The following is an 18939-nucleotide window of genomic DNA, read 5'->3' on the forward strand; positions in this document are numbered from 1 at the left end:
AACCGTATCTCCCTCGACGGGAAATCATTCGCGTCACTGGCCCTGCACTGGGCGTGTGCAAACCAAGGCATCAACCGAAAGGAAAAATAAGAACTGATATTCCAGTCACGTAAAATGCCGCGTTTATTGCCTGCCTCATCATTTTCATATAATACAGTCCCTGATAAGATATGAAGGCCTCGCATATTTTTCTTCATGTGCCCCGAGTTAAAATATTTCTTTCAATTTTTTGATTAGGCGCTTCCGAGTGATAATGTTAGGCTGTTTGACCCTATTAGACCAACAATTCAGAAGGTGGGAAGCCGTCGCCTCGTTTAAAAGAGCCATGAAGAGAAAATGCAAGTTGGTTTTATTCTAAAGATTTCGTGTTTTATAGTGCCCCCAGCGCTTGTCCGGATACAAACGGTGCTTTATTCAATGAGAAATTAAACAATTTAGGTTAAAATTTTGATTTTCCCGCTCAATCGTGCGTTTTCGTGGTCCCAAATGACATCACAGGAACCGACCGCTCTGCAGCATAGAATACCTTCATTCACGCATCCGCCGTACAGGGTAGAGACACGTATACGCTGGCGCCGCCATTTTCGGTTGCTCGCTCGCCGCCGAAGCAAGTCATTAGAGAGTTTTAGTTTGGCGTTTTTACGCTCCGCTTAGCCGCTAAGCGGAGCGGGAATGCGACTGCGCATGCGCACTCCGCTTAGCGGCTAAGCGGGCTAGCGGAGCGAGCAACACGGTCCGCTAAAACGCAGCCTGAGCGGAGCGTCGCTGCCCACCGCTAGCGCGGCGGGGCGATGCGGGCGCCCTCTCGCGCGCGTGCGACGACTTTGCTTATTCTAAGATGGCTGCCTCCAACGACACCACGCCTGCGACGAGCCCCGCGGCTTTGCGCAAACCGCGAAAACGGTTCTGCATGGATGAGGATCTGTGTTTACTACGTGAAGTGGCCACCATGAACCCGTTTGAAAACCCGGACGCGTGGGGCGTCGTGTTGAAAAACGTGACGCGCGCAGTGCAGCGCGAGCTGACCATTCGTGGCGTAAAAGAGCGGGTCGACTTGCTCGTCGGCTACTTCAGGCAGGAGGACAGGGCCAGCTTGAGGAGGTGAGTCCCCTGTACCGTTTGCGATTTTTGTTTAATACAGTACGTCTTATAAATGACAGCGAATAGTTATGGCGCAATCTGTTGCTTTCCTCCGTAGGTCTGGTACTGAGGAGCAGTATGGTGAGCGCGAGCAGCTGCTACAGGAGATTTCAGATCTCATGAAAAGCGCCGGCTACGTGCCGAGGACCCTGCCGAGGACAGCAAATGGCACTGGGTTGCGCCGGCCTCCTCTGTCATCGGCAGCAGCTCGACAGCGAGCGGCGCGGCAGTTCCGAGACGGCGTCACGGCAGCAATCGCCCCACTGCAGGCCCCGAATGACGAACACAGGCTCGGCAAGTGATGGGAAGTGGGCGCACACATTAACGAAGAATGGAAGCGCCAACTGTGTTTTATATTTGTGGATGCCGCGAAAGGTTCCCACCTGCCGCATATGTACTGGTGCCGTTAGGAGTAATTGAAACAAGTATTTGTAAATATCAAAAAATGCTTGCTTTGCTGGCTTTAAGCCCGTGTTTACTCACGCGGTAAGATAAAAACTATTACATTACATCCCTGCAATTCTACGTGTTCGTTACATGGTGAACCCTGTTGTTTTGTTTCATACAAGCTGGGGTGTCTGACGAGTGATACTGCTTGCACGATGTGATTTAAAAGTTGTCGAATTTTAAGTGTGCTGCATCTTGTACGCAGCGGATAAATTCCTTCACATTGGCACTAGCTCAAAAAAAGAGCCTGTAGAACAATTCTGGCAGAGGAAAGGATTTTGCACTGCTGAATTTCTTCTACCGAGATCCTTTTATAGTACTTGTCACAATTTTATCCATGTACCGTGTTTTTGTGTGTGCAGATGAACCATCTCCATCACAGTTGCTGTTGTCGATGTACGACAGCGAGGTGACGCAGTCATCAGCCGCTGAAGTGCATGAGCGTGCGAGACTGAGCCCAACTGGAGATGGCAGCTTCACAAGCAGGCCGGTCCAAGACGTGCCAGCCACTGCATCACGTATGTACAAAGTAAACTGAAAGAGAAATATGGGTACAGAGCAAATTCACCTAAGAAGCAGGCAAAATCTTACTACTGCGCTTATTTATGTTTATGAATAAAATAGTATACATGTTGATTATGCTTGCCCACAAAAATTTGCTAGGCTGCAACACTGCAGAACATATCTAAGTAAAAACAGTAATGAAAGAAACCGTTGTGGGCGATCATTAACTGCGATGAATGATTTCTGCCCTTGTAGCACTCGGCCCACCACAAGCAGAGCCTGCTGAAGATAGTGATGCAGATGAGCAGGCACTAGGACCCCCAGTTCAGGTGCAGAGAAGACAAAGACCTGCTCAAGTTGCTGCTCCAACAGGTATTATGAATCAGTCCTGCACGATTTCTCACTGTAATTAGGGGCTTGGCGTTTGTCTTTTTTTTTTCTTTTCATTTTTTGTCCCTAACCGTTACTCTTATCGTCCTTCTTTCCATTGCCCCTTGAACAGACACGCTTGCTGTGTACCATTCTTTTCAGTGATAAATGTAGTGTTCTTTTTATTTTCGTTATTCGCTTGCCTTGTGCGCCCCACCCCAAGTAATAGTGTCAAATTTTTTTTTATTGGCTGGAATCAGCACTGACAACCTGTCCAAGGTATATCCGTGTACTTGTTCTAGAATTCGGTTATCTGCGCCAAAGAGAGTGCTTCCAGCATGTTTAATTCGCATCCCTTTAGATTTACTCGCATGTATGTTTAAAGGAGCCATGAAGAGAAAACAAAAGTTTGTTTTATTCGAAAGATTAGGTGTTTCATAGTACCCCAAGCGCTTTCCCGGAAGCAAATGATGCTTTATTCACTGATAAATAAGGCAATTTAAGCCAAAATTTTAAATCTCCCGCTAAAATTGAACATTCCGTGACGTGTACAATGGCGTCATAGAGCCGGTCCATGAAACAGATACTTAGTATGTCGACTCCATATAGCACCCACACGCGGGAGTCGATCGAGACGGCGGCCATTTTAAAAATACTAGTAAAACCTAGTGCACCCGCAGCCCTAGTCATGGAATCGCCTGATCCGGAGAACAAAACTCTCGCCGAGGAGCTCGGGCTTGCATTTAACAACCTCACACCACAAAAACGCTCAATGCTTCTAAGTGCACGAGCGGCAAGAGTTGTGGGAAAAGCGGTGGACGTGAAAGCGACCATTCCGCGATAGCCACAACAGACGAACGCCCAGCCGTCGGCACCGCTGCCTCGTCAGCCCCGTCGCGACGGACGAATATAGACTGGTACGTATGTGCCGTATTTTGATTACGGTTAATAATAGTTCAATTTCAGTAGCAGTATCACTTATGCCAGTTGGCCGGTGTCGTGTATGGAAAGCCGTTCGCGCGAGCTCTCTGCTTCGACCAGAAAGATACGAGCGTCAATGCGCGGTGTTTACGGCATTTTTTTCCCCAAGGTCAGAGCGATTTGACGAAGTCGGCAACGAGCGCCAGAATGTTCCAGGAGTGAGCTAACGTAAGGGTCCCTGCCGTAACTGAACAAACTGAAGTTTTCAGTGGTTGTAAACTGGAAACGAGCTCGTAACGACAGCAGCAAACCAACACCATTCGAAACTTACGCGACGACTGGCACTATCTCGTCGCTTCTTGCTGTTCCTTACGCCCCTCGTTTCTATTTTTACCTTTGCTGGTTGGCGATATGACGGCCAACCTCCTGTGAAGGGATTACGATACGAAGCAAGGTCGCGGCTGTGCGTGCTGGATCGGTTCGTTGGCCCCGAAGAGCCTCGAACCCGAAAATTCGTCTGCGCGACGGCGAGATGTCGAGCTCGGCCGGCGCGCTAGTTTCGTACGCATTGGCGCACACGCTTGCGAGTTCGTTCGGACCTTCAACCGTTTACTCCACCGTTCTTTGTCATAAAAAGAATGTGCAGTATGTTTCACGGGCATTTAGCTCGCTATGCAAGCTGTAAGCCCTGCCTAACATGCGTTTGCTTTTGCCGGCCTCCGCCAATCGCAGAGCTTAGCCCATGTGACGGCATAGGTTCTGTTGCGGGAAATGAGCTGGTGGGTCGCATGACCATTCCCGTTTTTCCTAATTATGTAGCTTATTTGAGCGAAGTTTGCGTTATAAGTGGTGTCGTTATGGTTCTAACGAGGCAATCTTTCGAATGAACCAAACTTGTGTTTTCTCTTCATGGCTCCTTTAACATATGGCTATGCGGTCCTTAAGCGCAGGCTTTTTCCAGTCTCAGTAAACAAAACTATGCCATCCGCAACAAGACTATGCGTCGACAGCATTCATTACAGAAGAAATTGATAAGGCATTTGTGTCCGGTGTTACAAAATTCTGATGTTGGAGTGAATTAATTGCAAGTATTCCCAAAGTCAATTCAAAATAAACATGATTTATTTGTCTTTCTCCCAGGAATCAGAGCCCTCCAGGCAATGGGCCTGCAGTTGCTCACGGCGAGGGAGGAGAATGAGTTCATTCTTCGGCAAAAGGAGCAGGAGCTGCAAAAAAGGAGGCTGGAGCACGACGAAAAGCGCCTAGCTTTAGAAGAGAGAAAGCTGGCACTGGAGGAAGCGAGGCTGAAGCTTCATGAACAACAGGTCAAAGAAAATGCTCAAATGATGAGCACCATAAAATCTATGCTGGAAGAGCAAGGCAAACAGATTTCCAGCCTTCAGAAATAAAGTGCTTCTACTGACTTGCGAAACAAAACGAGTGCTAAAAAGATGCCAACGAAGTGTACAAGATTTAGCGTGTTTAGCACGGCACTTTTTTTCAGTGATGAACCAACCGTCATGGCGACGTGTTTTGACTTCACTGAGCTGAGGGCATTCATTGCCTCAGTTTTGTGGTCGCAAATAATCCTCCAGCTGTGGGGGCTCAACTCCAAAATATTGCGACACCTGCGATCCATACATGCTGGTGTGGCAGTTGGCTAATATAGCCGCAACTTTGTACATGCGGGCAACCTTCTGTCGACGCAGCTTCTGATTTTTGCGGAAGTCGAGGAAGGCAAACAAGCCCGCAATCTTGCCGAAACCCCATTCGACCGCCTGCCTAACGGTACTCATCCTCTTATTAAATGCATACTGTGAGGGAGTAATGTTAGTTGTGCCGTATGGTTTCAGGAGCAGGGGTCGTAACGGGTAGGCAGGATCGCCGTACAGGCAGAAGTTGTGCCCCTGAACCAGCTTTTCAAGTTCTGGTACGTCCTGCTCTTCCGGAGGATGCCTGAAAATAAAGGAACACATAACAATTATCACTCCTTTATCACTCCATGTTATCACTCCTTTTGGCTTTCACAAAATTCTTTTACCTTGTTGCTAGCTTGTCCATAATTTTACATATACAATATGCATAATATAATAACTATAAATGTGCAATATAATATACTTAATTCAAGCTTTCTTTGTACTACAAATCCCCATTCATCATAGTAAATGTTTTTTTCCTGTAAAAGTTTCATCACATTAGGTGTTCAGTTTAACATTATTAAACACTAATTGCTTTCTCAAGAAGCACAGAAATCTTGTGCCTTTTCTCGATTGCCCGTGACGGAATTAACCATTTGTTGTGTGTTGTACTGCTGAGGAAGTGGTTCTGTATAATTAAACACAACATGAACTCACTTGAATCATGTCGACTGCCAAAGTACGGGCCGTTCAGTTGGCAGATCATTCCATTAGGGCACATGATTGACTGATATTTTAAGGCATGGAACCGTTTGTGACCAGAAAAAAAAAGTTTCTGGTCTTTGGAGGGACGGCAAATAGCCCTAGCTGTTCCGTCAATGAAACCCCAGCAGTTGTGGAGCGGGGCCCCTTTGGAATGCACCGCCTGCGAGTAAAATTTATACAGATGGGCATTAGCACACACTGAAAGTAAATTTATCTATTTACAATACTGTTAGTCTCTACTGACACCTTATCAGATGGGCGAAATGTATAGATACAAAGAATGAAAAATGAACGAGTGACAGCAACTTTGCTCTTTACACGGAATCGATTTAAAGTACATAAATTACCAAAAACTGAATTTAATATGAATTTATTTAATTATTAAAAACGATTAAATTGATCTAACAACAATAATTTAAATAATTGAACTACACTAAACTACACAACTTAAACTACATAGCCCTCACACCAGTACATGCTAATTTTCGTGATAAATAGAATGATTTCTTGAGTGACATGAATGATAAATGATTGCATACCTCTGACAGAACTCTGAGTTGGGCGATGTCCAGCCAGGAGTGGTTGTTCACATCTCGCAGCAGGTGGCCAAAAGTGCTGTCGATGTGCTCCAGCACCGCATTCGTGGCTGAAGAAATGACGGAATAATGCCGCCCGAAGAGGGGCTCCAGGTCCCGCAGCCGGTTGGGGTACGCCAGTCGCCGCAGTGTTAAGCACAAACACTCAACGCCGGGAATCTTGACGCACTGCGGCGTTTTGACAACTTCGGGCAGTCGAAGCGCACGCGCCAGCCTTTCCACATCATCCTTCTCGAAGCGGAAGAATGTGCGGAATTGTCCACTGTCCATAGAGTAAATGTTCAAAAGGCCTTGCTGAGAAAGTGGCTCTCGGCGCGTGTACTGAAACACTTCCAGGGTCAAGAGATCCTCTATTTCTGACCACTTGAAAGAAGTCAAGAGGAAAGGGTCTTCGAGAACACTTGTGAGCGGCATCACAATGCGGGAAAGCGCGAAAAACTTTCAGATGTTTCAGATACGAACTAGGCAAAACGCCTCGTTGGATCGCAGTCGAGGAGGATCCGAATGGATCTGGAACGCAACTTTGTTGGCTATTGCGTGGCTATCGTCAAGTCGAAAATTTATTTTCATTCATTGTAATTGACCAGTAACGCAATACGATTGCATGTGCCAATACTTAATAAACAAATAAGCTATACGTACTGGTTTTACTTTATTAAAGTGGTGAAATGGTTTTCGGTTCAGTTTCATTACGCCAAACTTGGCCAGAGGGCGCTGCTAGTCCGAAAGGTCCGGTCCGCTGCGCGTTACGTGTAACTAAAACGAGAAAATCGCTCGCCGCTCCGCTACAGCTTAGCGGGGCTACCCGGAGCGGAGCGGAGCGTAAATACGCTAAACTAAAACTCTCTATTGTGTCAAAACCGCGCTAAAATTATCGCCGCAACGCGGTTTACTGAAGAAGTTTGAATCATATTGTCTATTTCGCGTTGCTAGGTCTCGTGGGAAACGAAAAGAATAACGCGTTGAGCCCGTTGGCCCAATTGCGGCGGCACGGGACCGTTCAAAGGTTGTCTCCACCCTGTACAGCGGTGTTGGTTCATTCCCGCGTTTCTTTACGTTCCGTAACCTAGATGGCGCCACCATACCGTGGCAAGCGTTTGGTTTGTTTTTGCCCGCATTTAAACCTGGCTTGTTTTTGTTCTGGGAGAAAATATTCGTTCCCTGAAACAGTGCTCGCTCGACAAATGGGGTCACGTAAAACACCGTTGCTTGCGTCAGTCGGCCAGTGTCGTCTGAGACAACCCCAAGCCCCGTAGTGCTGTGCAGCTAAACAAGCATGCTGTGCGCAGTACGAACAGCAGAACGCATCAGTACTTCTATGTTTACATGTGCTTTCGTAACTTCCACTGTTTGTCCCATCATTCTTATTGCTTTGTAAAGAATGTGCCCTAAATTTAAGCGCAAATCGCTCGTTCGTCTAGTTTGTAAGTTCTACCTAATTTGCGTCTGCTTCTGCCAGCCTCCGCCAATCGCAGAGCTTAGCTCATGTGACGACATAGGTTCTGTTGCGGGAAATGAGCTGGTGGGTCGCATGACCGTTCCCGTTTTTCCTAATTATGTAGCTTATTTGAGCGAAGTTTACGTTAAAAGTGGTGTCAGTATGATTCTAACGAGACAATCTTTTGAATGAACCAAACTTGTGTTTTCTCTTCATGGCTCCTTTAAGAGTGCAGCAGGAGCTCCGCCCACAAGCGTTGTGTGGCCCTCCGTGGTTAGAAATAATAGTCCGTTATATTGCAGCTGCTTATACCCATGATTACTAATATGAGCGGCCTGACAGTATAGCCATCTGACTATGAAGTCGTTTGTATATGTTTCATTCCGAAGAATGAAGGAAAACGAAAAAGTCGTCCTCATTGAAGACTGGCTCAGGAAAGAAAAAAAAATATTCACTGAAACAAAGGTTATTCTTGGTAGAAACTATTCCCGGTGTATTTTATACTTAAATCAAAGCTATCTGTGATTGTTTTACTGTTAGACAACAGAAATAAACAAATAAACAACGCGAATACGATTTTTGGGACTGAATAGTTCGAATTTCGATCGCTGCAGGTCGCTTAGCCGTTGTCTGCTTGGATATTGTGCCTATAGTTGATGACAGGGTAAGAGTGCTGCAGGAGCTCCGCCCACAAGCGTTGTGTGGCCGCTACCTGACTCTCCGCGGTTAGAAAAAATAGTTCGTTATATTGCAGCTGATCACACCCATGATTACTAATATGAGCGGCTGACAGTATAACCATCTGATGATGAAGTCGTTTGTATATGCTTCATTCCGAAAAATGAAGGAAAAAGAAAAAGTCGTCCTCATTGAAAACTGGCTCTGGAGAGAAAAAAAATTACTCACTGAAACAAAGGTTATTCTTGGTAGAAACTATTTCCGGTGTATTTTATACTTAAATCAAGGCTATCTGTGATTGCTTTACTGCTAGACAACAGAAATAAACATATAAACAACGCGCACACGATGTTTGGGTCTGAATAGTTCCAATTTCGACCGCTGCACGTCGCTTAACCGTCGTCTGCTTGGAGAAACAAAATCAACATTATTGGTCGTCCTTATATTGGGTCGGGCTCCTCGCAGTGCGACTATTTTTTCACTTTGCGTGTGCACTCATTGTCAAGAAATGTGATCGACACAATATCTTCCACAGCCACCATCACCGTTAAATCAAGCGTCGTAAACGCGGGGTGGAAGAAGGGGCGGTTCGTCGCCGCAATGGCTGGATGCACTGCGCGGACTATGTAAGCCCAGGGTGAAAAGGAAACCAGCGGCGAAAATTCATCGGTGTCTTTCTGAAATCGGCCACGATATCAACGGGCCAAGTATTGTTCTATGCCACCGTTTCGAACGTAGTGACGCCCTGCAAATACCTATCGCGGCGACGCACGCAACGGTGGAGGTCGCGATGCCGCATAAGGTGTCCTGCCTTGCAAAATCAGCTGTAGGTGCGAAGAAACAAGCGTTATTTTATTCCGCCTAAACGAGACGACAAACCGCATGGCGCGAGCAGAAAACTGCGGGATGTGAAATGTTACAAGTCTAACCATTTCTACTTCATGAGACACGCGAGTGGCAAGACGCTCTACGTCAGTTGGTTAGATTGACAGTATACGGTGTCATGCTTTCAATCCAAGCGACGATTTCCAAGGTGTTTCCCGGCGATGTAATAAAACAGCTGCCGCCGTTTCTTTAGTGTCATATCACCACCCCACAGTTTACAGTGGAATGATAAGGCAGAGAACCCTGACTGGCGGTGAAAATTGAGTAGCCGCCTAAAAAATTACTGTTGCGAGCTTTTATAAAAAAAATGAATAGTGACCTACAAATTCATTCTTCCGGAGTTCTACTTTCCAAGTTGTGCTATTACACTTTCATTGGCTTTACGCCGATATGCAGCAGCCTACCGTGAAGATATTTTTATTGCTGATGAGGCTTTTGAAATAGCATACATCAAGAAAATATTCGGTTCAACATGTGGTTCCTTTGCAGCCATGTCAAGCTTTTGTGGAAGCATTTCCAGTTCTGATAATCTTCCCCAAGCCAATAATCTTCCCCTATGTACACCAAACAGTGACGTCGAACACTGACTTCCCCATAGGAAACTTGAACGAACGGTTATACAAGTGCATTAAATTCTTACTGCACCTATTTAAACAACTACACTCAACAGGCCCAACAATATGAGTATGAACATGAGATCTAAGTGACTTACTTAAAAATGTGCCGACATCTCCATGCAAGCATTTCCATTTTGTCCACTTCTGCAACCAATCAGAGCACCGAACTGGAACAAGGAGAAGTATTTAATTCTCACTGCCTCTTGTCAAGGTGTCATGGGCTGCTGCACAAGCATTTTCTATTCTTACCAAACTTTCCAGCAAGCAAAGCAAAGTGGCACCCTGAAAGCCTGACGGATCCATTTTGATTTGCTGCACCACTGTTTTCAATGCCTAATGCAGCTTTAAAGCGAAAAGCAACAGGGTGTACGTGAAAAGCAGTGACTTCACAGCGTGAAGGTGTGGCATGAAGTCATTCTAACGTACTACATAAGCATCTTCAACTCTCACCACAACTTCATGGCCAGAAACTACAATGTGGGCGTGAGAGAAGCAGTGACTTCATAGCCTGAAAGTTTGGCATGAATTTATTCTAACGTACTATGTAAGTGTCTTCAACTCTCACCGCAAATTCATGGCTAGAAGCTACAATGTGTGCACAAAAAGCAGCGACATCACAGCTTGAAGGCCTGGCATAAACACATTCCAAAGTATTTTATTACAGCTTTCACTTCTTACAATAGCTTTCTAGTAAAAAGCAACAGTTTAACCTTGCAAAGGAGTTACATATTATCTTGAAGAAGTGACGAAAATCATTGCGACCTGCTGAGCACGTTTTTCCTATTTTTACTGCGTCTGAAACAGCCGGAAGCAACAGTGTGCTCAAAAAGCAGTGATATGACGCTCTAGAGGCCTGAAGTTAAACCGTTTGATATGCCGCATCGCTATTTTCTATTATTCTTGCAGGTGTATAACCAGAAGCAACACTGCATGCTTGAAAAGTATGAACATGGCATTCTGAAGGGGTGACGTACCCCATTTGTGCCCAATACACAAGTGTTAGCACTTATTACTGCAGCTCTTCAAACTGAACCACCTTCAGTCACTGTTTGAAGGCTCTCCAACTCGTGTCACAGTTGCTAGAGCAATAAAAACATCAAAAAGTGGGAAGCCTGGTTGAATCTAAATTAAAGTATGCTCCATCGGAAGACGCTCACACATGTCCTCCACTCTGTATAATAACAACAGTCTATCATGACAGAGACACTGGAAATCTGAATGTCTGCCAAAACACTATATAACTCCTTTGTTGAAAACTTAAACTGCACAAGCACCAGAATGCAATCATTAAACTACAGCCGTCACAATGAAACACAGCTGCAATAGACAAATTTTTATAACTCATAAAGCCCATCACACAAACTTTGCATGAAGATAAAGGGAAGATAAACTGTTGGTTCATTCCTAAGAAACACATTCAGCTATTCCGAAACAACTTTAACAGCTCACGACACTTCTGAGAAATTTCATACTGCACACAAAATACTCAGCCTCAGACCAGGCATAGTCAGTTTCTACTATGCCACTTTGTGTAGCGACGGGAACATACGCACCATAAGCTTACCAGGCATAATAAAAAGCTGCGCGCATGTGTATTTGTGGCAATGTATAAAAAATACGTGGTCATGTCGCGGAGCCACACACTTCCGTCTTTCTTCAACAGCGTGGTTCAAAATCCACCAATCATACAGTTTCAATGTTTATTTACCCCTCTTACACGTTTTAAAAATGCTACTTATGATTACGACCAACCAATGACAGTCAAGAAACGAAACGGCATCACATTTGATTACCTCAACAATATTCGCACTCGTTCTTACCTTTATATGTGCGATAATGTGCCCATTGGCATAAACAGAACGCCATGGGCACCCGTCTCGCAGGAAGGCAGGTTCATACCGATTTTCTTAAAGCTACCCAATCTCGGATAATTGTGCACGCACGTTGAATTCTTCCCGAGTCTCTGCAATAATGTCTTAATCATACCTGTTTACGGCATGGAAAAAAAGACGCCACACCACTGCTCCATTCGTACCCCGGTATGCTAAAGCAATGCGCGAATCAGAAAGGAAAGAGACCTTACATTGTAAGATTTGGCAATCGTCTTAACTACGTGCAAGGCTGTACGAGCGGCCATATCCGGCCAAAAAACACGCCACACACGTTTGCACAATCCGCGTCGGGCCAGACGGACACCACGTAGGCCTGCGCTCAACATCGGGCGCAGCCTACGCTCACAGCAACAAACGAAAACGCTTGCAACTTGTCACCGCTACTGCCGCAGACGAAAGCAAATCGTATTCTTTCTTCACAGAGGTTGCGTTACACCGACACATTTTCCGCAATCAAACCAGCAACAGATGCAGCTTCGACGCTTCGCCGTTATCAGATCGAGTTCTGTGACGACGTTCCGCGTAAAAACAGCCCACCAGTGCCACCACGATTTCCTCACGTACGTGGGTACAAACCACGACACGGCAAGACACACACGGGAAAGATAACGATAAGCGGCTTCTTCGTGCACAGCACATTCGTAACAAAAATCGCATACAGAGCTTTTGTTCTCGGCAATCTCGTTGTAGCTCGATGGCGCAGCAGCGGTCGGCAAGCGAGCGCGGCCATATTGGAAGTAGTTCTCCACTCATACGTACTTCGCAGGCATGTCGCAGGCGTCATACAAACGACGAGACGCCATTGGTTGCGGATGAACATAAAATATCTTTGATCTTGAAAAGCCGCTGCAGAGTTAAGCCAGGGGAGTGACACTTCCTATAGGGAACCTGCGCTGGGTAGGAGGCGCTCCGAACATCGTACACTGAGCGCCGCCTAGGGGAGCGGCGCAGAAACTTTCAGTAGTACGGAAGCAGACGATCCGCCTGTGTGCGTGCGTGTATCGGCCTGTGCGCGGGTTGCGCATGAGCTGTTTTAACATATTTTGTGTCGTGTTTGCCAGGGGAGAATGCCGCCGGTCGTTTCGCGGTATGGATCTGCGAATTGTTACCATGACCCCAAGACTTTCTACGAGAACGTTTGACGGATGAAGGACGGAAGCTGTGTACAGGAAGCAACGTGTACGATGTAGAGCTCCGCTGGGCTTGCGCAGCTCCGAGTTCGTGTAGCCCACCTCTGCAAGTAGACAGAAAGAAGCTCCTTCAATTGCAAAAAAACATAAACGCAACGGACTTGCGTGCGGCGAGTTTTAGAGGGGCTTCCCCAACAACCCGCAACCAGCCTGCGTTGCTTGGGTCGGCTTGGGTGTTGGGAACTTTAGGCTTAGCATCGTGGCAGATATTTGATCACCGCTATCTGTACAATTGCGAGTTACAAACCCTAACACAACTTTTTACCACACTATCATCCCCTTTCCCGCACGTGGAGCTTTATTTTCGCAATAACTGCTTTTTGAGGCGATCGGTGTCTAAGGCTGCTGCAGTGGGCTGTTTTGATTCTTCCGCGCAGGTAGCGCCATCGTTCGGCCACTCACCACACTTTGTAGTCACGACGGGCCGATCCGGAAAAAAAAGAGGAGGGGGTTTCGCACAGTGGTAGATTAAAAAGGGCGTGCAGATTACTAACACAACGACTTCGTTTAGCTCACTAAGGGCTGACCTCTCGAATCGCTCCACCGACGATCAAGCATCAGGCTTTACACAGGCTTTACACAGGCCGATGAGGAAAACAATGGAACGTATGCCGGACGGTGCATGTTTTTGATGGGTAACCACATGCAGCTGCGGTGACAAGCGACGTGAAAAACGTGCGTAACTCAATGTGTACAACACACAGATAGTGTGGGCGAAAGTGACAAGCGAAAAATTACGCCCACCTCCCCTCGCGGGAACCCTGGTGTGATGCAACGCTGAGGGGGGTTCAAGCGCAAGCGGAGAGCAACCGTCGACTGAAAAGCCGCCGGAGAGCAGCACACCGGTTATATGCGCAGCGCGCCCGAAGGATAGGAGACCGCGGAGAGAGAGTGCCGTGGCTATGACGCAACACAATCCACTTTATTCTAATCCGATCCAAATCCAATCCAAGTCAAGTCAAGCCAATCGAATCCAATCCAATGCCCCTCGCGAGAGAGGAGAGGGGGAGAGTGGCTGCGGACAACGGACGCACGCGGACAACAACGGACGCACGCAGGAAGGATAGGGCCGCCGACAATAGATGCTCTGAGCGTCGCATCTAAAAAAGTTAATACACTGCCGCCAATGCTCTCCGTCGTCATCGCTCGTCACTGCCGCTGGCTTGTGGGCCGCCGCTAACCGGCAAAAAACGAGCGACAGCGACGGCCCGTCGCCTGCCGCTGTCGTCGACCCCGAGGGCCCGTGTATAGTTTTTTAGCCTGTCGCTGTCGCGCACACTATCTGCTAGCTGTACCCTATGAGTTAGGGTTTTTGCGTCGCTCGCCACCGCATGCGGTCACCCCTTTACCCCTCGCATTGTCCTCCAAAAGCGCACTGCATTTCAATGTGGGCTGCCATGGTGGCCAGTCTGGGCTGTGGAGTTAATAAATATTGGTAAACTCGTTGTTCTCCGCGCTTAGCCACGCAAAAGGTCGCAACGTAAAGTTTCGCTGCAACGAGAAGTCCGATTGCTTGCCTCGCCCGTCGGACCACCTGAATCCAGCGCTATCGCCGCTCGACCTCGTGCGGTTTCGACGGAGAGGAGTAGAACGTAATATTCGTATCGAATCCTTTTTTATTGTGGCACTGATAGACACAGGAATACCTTACTTTACATGGCTTTCTGCGGGGAACGTCGCGACAACCGCCGCCGCCGCTAGCGTCCGCAGCCACTTTAGTTTTGAGCGTCTGCTGCAGGTACTACCAAAAATAAAATGGCGCTCCCACTGGGGCGGCGCTACCTGTCAATCAAAGCTCCATTGCAGGTTCCCTATACGCCTCGAGCGCGGCCTGTAGGGGCGCCACTGAAATCCTCCTAGCGGCCCGTTTCGAAAGCAGCCGCGGGAGTCCGCGTCCCGCTCCCCAGTGCCACCGCTGCTTTTGCGGCACGTTCACGACTGAGATTTACCGTTTGCGGGCGTTTGAAATCCATGTTTATGTGGAGCAGTCACTCTGTTCGCAAATTGGATGTGTTTACGAGAGTGTAAATGTTTCTGACGCGATCTTAGTGTGGTATATTCGGTCTGTATAAGCGCCAGGTGTGTGTCACAGGCCAGCGTCGCGGAACCGGCGTGTGATGTAGCCGATTGTAGTTACACTGACCTGAATTTACTAGTCGTGTCTCCGTAACCACCGGTTCCTCAGATGTTCATGCTACGGCTATACACTACGATTTAAATCGGTTTTGTACGCTTACATAATCAGCAGAGCACTCATACCTGACAGCATGCCAGTTATGTTTGCCGATATTATACCTCAGATATTTATCACCACCATTTACAAGCCAGTCTGCGTTAATTTCGGGAATATTCAACAAAAGTACGATGGGCAATGCATAATTATACTCGGGGATCAGCACACGACAGAGTCGTCTTGTCGTGATGTGAGCGCCCGCAAGCATTCATCTGCTACATATATCCTCTGCGAGCAGCGCCGAGACGGGCTTAGAATATAATCCGCATCCGCGACTAATGCTTCTTCGAAATATCGTCATATGGCACAGGGAGCCTGCAGAATAAAGCAGAAACTGAAATCAGAGGGCCTTATCACATACCGTATTCTTCCAACGACACCTTTCATCGCTTGTTGAACAGCTAGCCTACCCTGTACACTTCCAAAGATGCGTCCACCGTACGATCAGCTCTTCGTTGAAGAAGAAAAACAAAAGGAAAGTGAACGCGAGATTTGTGTGTGGGATTACTAAAACGTTCATTGCTTGATTCCGCTCCGCATTTGTACACAGCGTCCCCCTCCCCTACCCCCCCCCCTTCCTTCCCACCGATGTCTCGCGAAATAGCAGTGCATTTCGCGTATAGTTGGTCTCGTGAGCCCTACCTGGCTTAAGTTTCGACGAACGTCCTTAGCATGTCAGAAGCTGGACTGTATTTGTTTTTTTTTTTTCATTTCCGTTAGAGCTATTATGTTTCTTAATTCCGCACTTGCACAGCATTTATTTTTCCGTGGTTTCATTAACTTGCCTTGGTTCTTGCTATATGGAATGTGTGGGCACATATTTAATGACGCACAGGCTTGGAATATACTTAACATTTTCGCATGGTTTATATTTTTATGAAAGACACAAGTTATTGTCCGGGATTGGGTAATCACATCCCCGAAACATATTTTTCTGCGACGTATATATTCGAAACGAATTAGGCCGCATTCGTTGTCCCTGCTGCAAAATGAAGCCAACCTCTCATTGTGCCAGTATCAGGTCTAAATGAGGCGACAGTAGAATTCATTTGTGCCTGATGTTTTGGAGGTGACATGGGTGATATGTTGCTGCCGTCGCCGACGCCCGGAAGAGCGGCGCCGAAGCGCGCAGAACCGCGTCCCTGGGTAGCTCTTGCAGGCGATCGCATACTCTACGAAGACACAGCTGCTTTTTAAGTGACCTAAACGTACTCTTTGCCTATAGACGTGACCATAACAAGTTTTTTTAGGGCGCGGAAAGGCGAAAAGAAGCGAAACAGAACCAAAACACTGCACGAGCCCCTATCAGCCACGCAGCGCAAATCCCGTCAACGCCGCGGAGAAGCGGCGGCAGGCGGCGCAGCGATCGCGAAGCTCGAGGCGTATCGGCGATGAGATGTTTGAGTGGCGCCCTCTGGCTCTGACGTCGGCTTAGGGACTCGCGCCGCTGTCGTCTGCTACGCTCCGCTTGCGAGGGGCAGCAGTGCCTGCGCTAGAAATCGCCCGCTTTGATGCTTTAGTGCATTAACAAGCCTATTTTTTGTAATTAAGTTATTTGTGCCAGCTTCTGACAGATCTGAATAATTTCAAACTGTATCCCCCACAAATTTTGCAACACCCGAGGAGAGAGAGAACAACTTTCTTCAGAGAATCGGTCAGAAAATCGTGTGTAACTCTTCTTTTCTAGCTTATTCACGAGGTTCAGCGCTCAGAGCTCCTCGATAAGTATTCAAAATACGTAGGCTTCCTTCAGTATTTTTGTAATGCTCTTATGAAGGCTCAAGAGTCTAATGCTACGTACCAATCAGCGGGCCCCAACACGCACATCGCACAGCAGGAAATAAAGCGTCTGTCTTCTATTCCTTTCGTTGTTGTCGACTTGTCTCAAATGATTGTTTTTTTTTTCTGTGCCCAACGCATTGAATTTTCTGAACCGTCACAAACATGTTCTTAGTGGGTTTGGGGATGTTTGGGAGGCTCACAAAGATAGTGTGGATTTTCTTCAGGCTGTGTGGCATACGTTCCCTTCTTCACAAATTGGCTTTCGCTATGGCTGCGTGCAAGAAGATGCATATCCGCAACGTGCGTTGTTTGTTCACATCCAAATACAAGGAGAAGGTTCGTGCTACGCCACCGCGATCGCGCCCCAGACAACGTTGTCCAGAGTACTCGAAGGTGGCTTTTGCTATTCGAATTTTTCTTCTATCCATCGTTATCACAACGAACTGACTTTCAACCCGAACAATTATGACATGATTACGGTGTTGAAGGCTTTATACACTCACTAACGAACGTAATAAATAGTATACGTGCTTTTTTTGCAAGAATCGAAGCCGATCAATATTTCCAAGCAGCTCTTAATTGTTTTCCAACCCTTCCAGACGTAAAGAACAAATCCTGGTCTACTTGGGATGGCGTTCTATGAATTAAATAGAGAATTACTCTGACTGTGTTCTCCTGTAGTGAGAACCCGGCCCACTAATAAGCTCGACTTTACGATTAAATAAAGTTTTCTCCTCCTCCGTCTCTACCTCCTCTTGAGTGCAGTTTTCCTCTAACGCATATCTGACTATTGGTGCGATATGGCTGTGAGAAATGAAAACGAAAGATCACCCCAGGTCTGAACAAACATAGTGTTACTGTATCTTCACCGTAGACGTGACTCGTTTTGCTTAATAAACCTCCATACTGGTTAGAAGCCTGGTATAAAACGAGCACGCGCCTATGCACACAGTAGGTTATTTGGAGCTCAACCTACATTTTTTTTGCACGCCATAGTGTATGTCGGCATACTTTCATGCCATGACAACGAAAATTGATGCGGTACAATACTTTTGAGCGTTCGGAAAGGTTGCAAAAACTATTTTACCTTACAAATGATTATCGGGAATCGTAATGCCTTCTGCCAAAACCGACAGCGCCGAAGGCCTGGAATTTGTTTTGGTCTTGTATTTTCTGTGTTGTCTGTTACTAGCAGCTGGCTGTTACCCTTGTTCGAAAGATTGCTTAATACAGAAGCTTACGCTCAGCTCCGACTCTTCGCGCTCCGCACAGGACCGGCTTCGCACGGAATGGGACGACGCCGGCAATGTTTCTTCCGTAGCGGTATCCGAAACTATACTTCAACTCACGCCTTGAGCTAGTGTATGCGATTTTAAGTGAAATATTATGATACAATTTTACGCACACGCAAAATCTGGTGCGGACAAGCATCAGACGCGAACCGAGCGCAAAAAAACAGCAGGGAGAGCGAGCCCGACTGAAGCAGACGACAAATGTGAGAATCCCTAAGCTGACGTCACGGAGGCGCGCTTCGCAGCGCCGCCTGTGGTCGCGCTCACCGCCAATAGGGCTCGTGCGCTGCAGCTTTGGCCGTACATGCAGCGCCACCTGGCAGCGTCCGCGGCATATTTTGCGCGTACGGGGCCCAGCGAAGTCAGCCGCCGCCGGTAAGAAAGTGTTGCGGAATGGCGCCTGTGCGGGCGAAAAACAGCAAATCGATGTACTGTTGCGTCTACGGATGCCATAACAGCTACACCAACACTGCTGGGAAGTTGCCGAAAATCAATTTTTATTCGTTTCCGTGGAAGCCGTATGAAGAGGAGCGCAGGCTGCGCTCTATTAGAG

The 18939-nt window shown here is 47.1% G+C and overlaps 1 protein-coding gene and 1 pseudogene across 3 annotated transcripts; one reads left to right on the forward strand and one right to left on the reverse strand.

The window, feature by feature from the left end:
- The first annotated feature begins 621 nt into the window (after nt 1-621).
- On the forward strand, nt 622-4790 carry LOC144143518 (uncharacterized). Of its 2 annotated transcripts, XM_077675304.1 has the most exons (4): nt 622-1101; nt 1199-2105; nt 2347-2463; nt 4522-4596. In XM_077675304.1, the coding sequence occupies exons 1-2, from the start codon at nt 839-841 to the stop codon at nt 1440-1442; spliced, it is 507 nt and encodes a 168-aa protein (XP_077531430.1). In that variant the 5' UTR covers nt 622-838; the 3' UTR covers nt 1443-2105; nt 2347-2463; nt 4522-4596. The 2 variants fall into 2 exon arrangements, with proteins under 2 accessions (XP_077531430.1, XP_077531424.1); XM_077675298.1 differs by lacking the exon at nt 622-1101 and having other exon boundaries at nt 1527-2105; nt 4522-4790.
- On the reverse strand, nt 4486-6869 carry LOC144143511 (uncharacterized; annotated as a pseudogene). The gene is made up of 3 exons (XR_013317094.1): nt 6323-6869; nt 5736-5943; nt 4486-5337 (listed from the first exon to the last, which is right to left on the reverse strand). The product of XR_013317094.1 is annotated as an uncharacterized LOC144143511 (transcript).
- Between the last annotated feature and the right edge of the window lie 12070 nt (nt 6870-18939).

This window comes from Haemaphysalis longicornis, unplaced genomic scaffold, assembly GCF_048455015.1.
Source record: "Haemaphysalis longicornis isolate Haplotype H1 unplaced genomic scaffold, Haemaphysalis longicornis Haplotype H1 scaffold_1, whole genome shotgun sequence".
NCBI classification, from domain to species: domain Eukaryota; kingdom Metazoa; phylum Arthropoda; class Arachnida; order Ixodida; family Ixodidae; genus Haemaphysalis; species Haemaphysalis longicornis.